The sequence below is a fragment of the Arachis stenosperma genome, chromosome 3, assembly GCF_014773155.1.
Source record: "Arachis stenosperma cultivar V10309 chromosome 3, arast.V10309.gnm1.PFL2, whole genome shotgun sequence".
NCBI classification, from domain to species: domain Eukaryota; kingdom Viridiplantae; phylum Streptophyta; class Magnoliopsida; order Fabales; family Fabaceae; genus Arachis; species Arachis stenosperma.
This window is the reverse complement of record NC_080379.1, coordinates 159,101,103-159,109,020: the sequence shown is the minus strand read 5'-3', so window position 1 is coordinate 159,109,020 and position 7,918 is coordinate 159,101,103. Positions and strand designations below refer to the sequence as shown.

Genomic DNA, 7,918 nt, shown 5'->3' with positions numbered 1-7,918 from the left:
CACAAATAATATTTTCAAATAAAAAGTGTTAAAGAAGTCAATAGTTTTAGTTGAAATAAATGAGAATTAGTTTATATAGACTCAAATAATAATGAAGACATTGAATGAAATGAATGAATGTTTAAGAAGGCAAAGAAGAAGAGTGTAGTGAATTGTAAGAGGTGTATTGGTCGGAAAATGTGAAGTAATTGGAGGGTTACATACACAAATTGAGAATGGTGTTTACTGTTTGCAGGAATTGAGATAGATAGTGGAATGGAGTATCTCTATCTCACGCTTGAAACCGAAGCAAAGTAGGTTGATGAGTTGGCGCTTTCTGACCATGACCTAGCACGTGTGGCTCGTGTCACCTTCTCTAACCAACACCTGTCTTTTATTATTTATATCTCTAAATCAAAAATGCAAATTGAGATAGTGGGGCTTGATGACTTTTGGACTTTAGAGCAATTCAATTCTATTGCATTTGTGTATATATAAATAAGTAGGTGGTGCTGCTCTATCTCAAAGCTTCCCCTTGTTTATGTGCATATTCTTTCTCTATCTATATTATCATAATGGGAAGGCAACCATGCTGTGATAAAGTTGGGTTGAAGAAGGGGCCATGGACTGCAGAGGAGGACAAGAAGCTGATCAACTTCATCCTCACCAATGGCCAATGTTGCTGGAGAGCTGTCCCTAAACTTGCAGGTTCCCTTCTTATCATGTCCACCACATTTAATATTAATGTAGGAATTTGGATATGATGAAATTGAAATTGGAAAATGACTTTGATGCAGGCTTGTTAAGGTGTGGTAAAAGTTGTAGGCTTCGGTGGACAAATTACCTCAGGCCAGACTTGAAAAGAGGCCTTCTATCAGAATATGAGGAGAAAATGGTCATTGACCTCCATGCTCAATTAGGCAACAGGTGCTTCTTTCTATCTCCAAAGACAAAAATTATAGACCAAGTCTTTGTTTATGATTGCACTTCTTTAAAGTTGACTGCATACGTTAATGATTAATAATAAAAAAAAGCAAAATTTTTATGATAAGCTGTAACTTTCAAGTGGCTTTAAAGTCATTATTCCTTTTCAATAATAAATAGTATTCTTGTTTGGTAGGTGGTCTAAGATTGCTTCACATCTGCCTGGAAGAACTGATAATGAGATCAAGAATCATTGGAACACCCACATCAAGAAAAAGCTCAAGAAATTGGGAATTGATCCTGTCACACACAAGCCACTCTCTAATAATACCACTGACCAAAATCAAATCAAACCAGAACAACCACCACTTCAAGAGCAAGAACAAGATCATCATGAGTCTTCCATACTTGTTGAACCTGAAATTAAGGAGGCAGAGAAGCCTGAGGCAGAGGATCAATTCATGACCCCACTGTTTGAATCAATGGACACAATAATGATGAATGGTTTTTGCACAGATGAAGTTCCAATTTTAGAACCTGATGAGATCCTTGCTCCATGTGCTGGTGATGCTTCTACTTCATCAACAGCAACAACCACTTCATCATCATCATCATCATCATCATCTTCTTCTGATTCTTATTCAAATAATCCATCATCCAAGTTCCTTGAAGACCTTCTTCTCTCAGATTCTGAGTGGTCCAATGACAATAACAACAACAACTATAGCAGCATGGCCTTATGGGATGATGATGACTTCATTAGCAGTTTGGATATGCTTCTTAATGATGATTATTATGACAGTGACAGAAAACAGCAGCAGCAACCTTTTGATGCTTCACTGAATCAGTACCCAAGAATGATCATGGATTCATCAGAATCTTGGGCTTATGGCTTGTTTTGATTGTAATTTCAATTCCCATCCCCTTCTTCTTTTTCTATTTATTTCACTTGATCACAGCTTACGTATGTGCTTGTAAGTTGTTACAAAGAATAAACAGTGAAACTGAATCCCAAATAGTTTGTTTAGTAATTAGCATAGAATATATTATCCACTTTCTTTTTCCCCAAAAAGAAGGGGAAAAGAAAATCTGTATATGATAGTGGAAACGTGTTGGTTTGTTGTTTCTTATGTTCAAGCCATATTTTTTATTTTCTCTTATCTCTTTTGTCACACTTGAAATTTTGTGCCCTGTAATTGAAATTCCATATTGTTTCTTACATAGCATGTTCAACAAATATATGTTTTGATTCCACACTTCATATGCTAAATAGGAACAAAGCCCAAATCAAATGCTAATTTACTAGCGGTAGTAAATTAAGTTTAATTTTAGGAACTAAATGATATTTAACTCTTGTTGCTACTAAATTACACTTGGTGTTTCACTATGTTAGCAATAATGAAAGATTACCAATTTGGGTGGCAAAATGTAATCATTTGAGATATTTCTAATCCAGGACTTAAACAGCTCAAAATTAATTAATTAAGTGGGTAAGAAAACAAAGGAAAAAGAAAAAATGAGATAGTTCCAATCGTAAGTAGGGATATGTCTTTTTCCGTGATTGAAATAACCTAAACTTTTGATAATAATAAAAAAAGGAATAAATAATGAAGTTAATTAAATGGAAGTCATCCAAAAAGTAGACGTCAGTGTATATTTATTGGATTTTGAAGCAAGCATCAGAAATCTGCGCGCTAGATGCCATTCAATAACCTCTTAACCGATTTATCCAAACCGCACATATTTGAAAATTAATCAAATATATATGCTGGGGAAGCTAGATATTAATTATATGATATGTAGAATTTATTATTCTTATCTTATAATACAATCTCCTCGTGGCCGGCGATCAATTATCTTTGTGAAATTAAAGTAATGCGTAGTTGTAGTTGTACAATTTTTTATAACGTTGATGCTATACACTTTTATATCTAAGTTTAATTATGTTAGTATAAATCTAACAAAATAAATGTGCACATATATTATTATTTCTTTTTTTTATATTTTTTCAGTACAAAATTTTTTTATTGACATACCATAGATATAGCATAACAATTTTTATCTATAATATAGAAATTTTTGTGCATAATACACAAATTTTTGTTATCAATAATTTATTGGTTAGGTAAATCAATATTATAAATATCTGGTATTTAAAAAATCTTTGTACTGTATATAAAAATTTTTTATGATGTGTATAAAATTTTTTTGTATTATATACTAAAATTTTTTTGTTGTATATATTTTATTAGTTAGATGTTAATATTTTGAATATATAGTCTTTAAAAAAATTATGTTGTACATTAAAATTTCTGTTATGTGCACTAAATTTTCTGTGCTACCACTACAACAAAACCTAATTTCAGTGGTCATTTTAGGAAAGTGGTCAAATAAAATTGTCATCGTTGCTACTAAGAACGGATTCACTCCTTAGGGTGTGGTGGCAAGCGTCCCATTACAATTTGAAATTTTATTGAATAGTATATAATAATAATATTTATTTGACCCCACAATAATTTTTTATTCAACTTTTGATACTTGATAGCCAATTTGAGAACTTTATATTAGAGGTCCATTATAATGATCAATTTTTAAATTTAAATAAGATTGATGTTTTTTCTTAGAAATTGACTCCAAAGAATATTATCTATCCATTTGTGTTTCTTCTTTTAAAATTAGTTTTAGTTTTTTCATAAACACTATACTAATTGAATCAACTTTTTCAACTATGAATATCATCAAGAGCTAATTGTATGAAAGTTGATGAGTTGCAAATGATTGTTTAACGACATATACAAAAAAAAGACATTTTAATTATATTGTCAAGATTTCAAAATATGAAATATAAAAAATTAAATTTTAGATTATATGTTATTGTTTAAATTATTATTTTAATATTTTAATTTGTAATTAGATATTTTAAAACCTAATCATATTTTACAATAACAAAATATAATTATAACAACAATTATGCTACGTATACATAAAATAATTATTTGTACAAAATAAATTTTAAAATACAAAATACACATTAAAAATAAGTTAAATGATATATGTATTTATACACAAATTTATAGTAGATAATTTGATAACTAATTTTTTTTATGTAAATGTAATATTTTTATTATAAAAATTATTATCATATTATATCAAAATTTTCTAGATTCGACTGGCTGTTATCCTTTAATTTTACATACCTGCGGTTAATTATTAATATTATTGTTTGTATTTTGTTAGTTAAGTATTAATATTCTAGACATGTGGTCTTTTAAATTTTTTGTGATGTGCATCAAAATTTTTTGTGATGTGTATAAAACGTTTGTGTATTATGAATCAAAAGTTATATGCTCTAATTTTTTGAACATACATAGATAAAGAAGACGACGACGATGATAATAATAATAATGACGGAAGATAAGAAGGAAAAAAAAATCAGACAAAAGAAGATAACGACAATAAAAAAGAATAAGAAAATATGACAATGATAATAACAATGTCGATAAAAGAAAGAAGATGATAGAAGAAAAAAAAATAACAACTACAATATAAATATACATACATTTAAAAAAAAAAAAGACGCCTTACGACTTTGTTAAATGTTTAATTTAAAAAAATTCCTAGTATTATTTCCAGCAGCAGAAAAGCAAACAAAGGGTTCATCAAAGTACGGCTAGCCTCAAACAGCATCACAATAAAGCATCTTATATCTATGACTTACAAAATGTATATGAGAAGTCTTAGAGTAACTTTTGTAATTTATAATCATTAAATAATTATCAATAATATTTTTAATAGTATAATAATTATTCATTTTTCTTTTATTAGTTACATACTAATAAAAATTTAATAAAATTGTTGATCTCTTAAACTTTTTTAAAAAAATTATTAATTACCTAACATTACTAATATTTTAATTCTCGTATAGTTTGTTTTGCTCATTGCATTAATAAACTCTAATTAAAATTGATATAGTCAAATACATTTATAATGTTCTCTTCCATATAATTAACAAACTTGATGCAGCTTTTATATTAGTATCAGAATAAATAATAATGCATTATTGTGATAACAAACCTCAAGAGAATGACTTTCTTATGTAAAATTTTCATGTTTTTTTTATGTAAATATATATTGATTAAGAAAGTGAGACAAGACATATGACTAAAGATGATCAATAACCAAAATTTGTTATCATGAATAGAAATTCACATGAAAATCCACATTGATATGCGGTTTATCAAATCGATCAGAATAAAAAATGGGAGTGTGCTGCTTTATTTCTCTCGTATACTATCAGAAATACGGGTATTACCAACGGAAAGATACCCACGAATGAAAAATAGTGGCAAATTATATGATCGTGATAATCACTTGCAACGTCTTGTATCTCCGTGGCTAAATTTTGTGGATTTTTTCGACGGTTTTATTTGTTAGTAGCTAACTTGAGATGACTTTCCTCGTTTACCACAGATCACCGTGACGAATTCAAACGATTTTCACTTCAAAATTTCGCCTTTAATTTAGCGTTTTCCTCCATTCCTTTCAAAATATTTTTATGTAGTGTATACTTTTTCTCAATTTTTATGCAGGCTTTTCCAATTCTCCAATTGTTAGTTTTTTCTCCCTTCTTCCTTTCTAGTGCTGCCGCTAAAAAATTATACTTTGCCATATCTCCGAATCTTTTTTTAATTTTTCTTTCTTGATTTAAAAGTAATTTTTTTTGTATGGTTATGTTGTTCATTACTTTATAAAAATCATATTGTAATATAATAAAAAAAGACTAATTCATATACATACAATTTTACTATTTATATTTTTTAGTTGTCACTTTTTTTTATTCGTACTCTTTTTTGGCCAAATACAGTTTCAATGTTGAATTTCACATTATACATTAATTTAGAGACTTTAGTACTGAAATAAAATAATCCAATTAAGAATGAATGTTAAAATTATAAAAAGAATATCAAAAGAGTACAAAAAAAGTACATATTTATCTTTAATAAAATAACTCTAACTAATTCTAAAAAATAAAAAATATTAACTATGATTGATTGGAATAATAACTAATTTAATTACTCACTATTAATTTAGTGCAATATTAATGAACAAAGTTCTAACTCTTAAAATTTAGAATATTAGTTTTATAACTACATTTTATTATTCTATCTATTTATTAACATTTTATTAATTTAATAAAAAAATAAAATAAAATAAATTTTATGGAAGTTCATTTTTTAACTATGTACAAAATTTTAATTCTTTTTTAAGCCAAAGGTATCAAATTTTTAAGTTTTAAGTTTATTTATTTTAATTTTTATTGATTCCATTTTTTTTAAATCCAACGGGTCAAAATTCTAAATTTTAATTTGTATGTAAAATTTTTAAAATATAATTTAAAGTTATAAAATTTACAATTTAATATTTTTATTAAAATTAAATTTTATTCTAAATTAAAAATGATAGTTACTTCACTAAACAAAATTCAAATTAACATTTATAATAAGATAAATGAAATTTTTAGCGGTAATGTTAAATGTAACTTTTATTTAGTAGCCCACTCACCCAGTTTTTACGATAACTCCCTCACACTATTTTTTTCCCAAATTCCCTATTTGTTAGCTCTGGTAATTGATTCAAGTTTGATTACATGCAACCAACCCCTCTCGCTAATAACATTCTCTTCAGTTTCTCTAAATCCGTAATTTCTTAACTCCTGCACTCAGGTCAAGTCAACTAATCTTCAGAGTAAATCCGTTATGCTCAATCCGTTCCTGTTTAAATTCCGAGTACGATCGCATTAGACATTTTGTGGAAGAGAAGGGACTATGATTTGCAGTAGTTCAAGTACCGTCAGTTCGAATCGCCAAAGAAGCAAGCAAAATCGGCGGAATCCGATTCTACGGCAAATCGCGAAGAAGACTTGAAGGAACCCTAGGTTGCTTCATTGCACCTCCTTCACCGTCACTCTCTCTGGAGGTAGTGCTCTGAATCTTGCCTCTCTAAAATACTGGTCGATTTAAATTTTCTCTTCTTGTTGTTGGTGGAAATGAGTGCATTGTCTTGGATTTGCATGTTTTATTCATTTATCCTTTTGATGGTATAGAGAATGAACTTTTGGTATAAAGTATAATTTAAATGCATAAATATAATTGTCTACTTAGTAGTACGTACTAATGTGATTAATTATATTCCTAGTTAACTTTAGTTCTCTTTTATATGCTGAAATTCCTAAAATCAACATTATTTTGGTAATGCTCATAGCCATAGCAAGGTAGGAAATAAGAGTTATTATTTACATTTCTTATCATTTTTTGTGTTTCTTACTTTTGAGTCTAATTTTATGCATTTAGTTCTATATATTCTAAACCACTTTAGAAGAAGAAGTTCCACCATTTAGATCACTATGATAGCATCCATTCTTCAAACATATACTTAACTTTTTTAAGAGCCTAGTCTTTGTGAATATTTCTTTTTATATGAGTGTTATTTTGTGATCATAACAATGTTAATAAATGTAGATTAAACTATCTCAACGAGAGAGATTTTAGTTTGATGTATGAAGAAGAAGGAAGTTCCAAGAATGGTAAGAAGCATTCTATACGTTGATCAAATAGAAATGAGGTGACAGTAAAAAAACTTCTTAAAAAATTGTAAGGATATTTTATTTGATTTGCTTCTTTTAACCTTTCTTTTATTATAATACTACACAGTAATTGAGATTGTTGATTCTTTCAATTGTTAAAGCGAAGTTGTTGTGTGATTGAAATTTGAAATTATTTAATAGAGAATAAGAAAAGAGAATTCATAACTGAAGTGGAGGCTATAAGTCATATTAGACATAAACATCTTATGTGCCTACTTGGAGGGAGTTAACAGGTATTTATTTTTAGCAAAGTAAATCATTTTAAGTTATTATCTATGCTCTCACAACTCCTGAGTACATAATATCTGTTTCTTTGTATTATCAATAGCATTTTTATTTGTTTTTGTTTCAATATTTAAGCTACTAATGGAT

The 7,918-nt window shown here is 28.0% G+C and overlaps 1 protein-coding gene across 1 annotated transcript; it reads left to right on the top strand.

Annotated features, from left to right (window-relative positions):
* The first annotated feature begins 439 nt into the window (after positions 1–439).
* On the top strand, positions 440–2,033 carry LOC130966453 (transcription factor MYB20-like). The gene is made up of 3 exons (XM_057891262.1): positions 440–687; positions 777–906; positions 1,100–2,033. Exons 1-3 carry the CDS (start codon positions 555–557, stop codon positions 1,803–1,805), a joined length of 969 nt encoding a protein of 322 aa, XP_057747245.1. The 5' UTR covers positions 440–554; the 3' UTR covers positions 1,806–2,033.
* The last annotated feature ends 5,885 nt before the right edge of the window (positions 2,034–7,918 follow it).

Excerpts from the sequence above, each read along its gene's own strand:
- LOC130966453 (XM_057891262.1), top strand. The coding sequence starts at position 555 with ATGGGAAGGCAACCATGCTGTGATAAAGTTGGGTTGAAGAAGGGGCCA. Across the intron at positions 688-776 it reads AGCTGTCCCTAAACTTGCAG|GCTTGTTAAGGTGTGGTAAA; the intron begins GTTCCCTTCTTA and ends ACTTTGATGCAG. Across the intron at positions 907-1,099 it reads CATGCTCAATTAGGCAACAG|GTGGTCTAAGATTGCTTCAC; the intron begins GTGCTTCTTTCT and ends CTTGTTTGGTAG.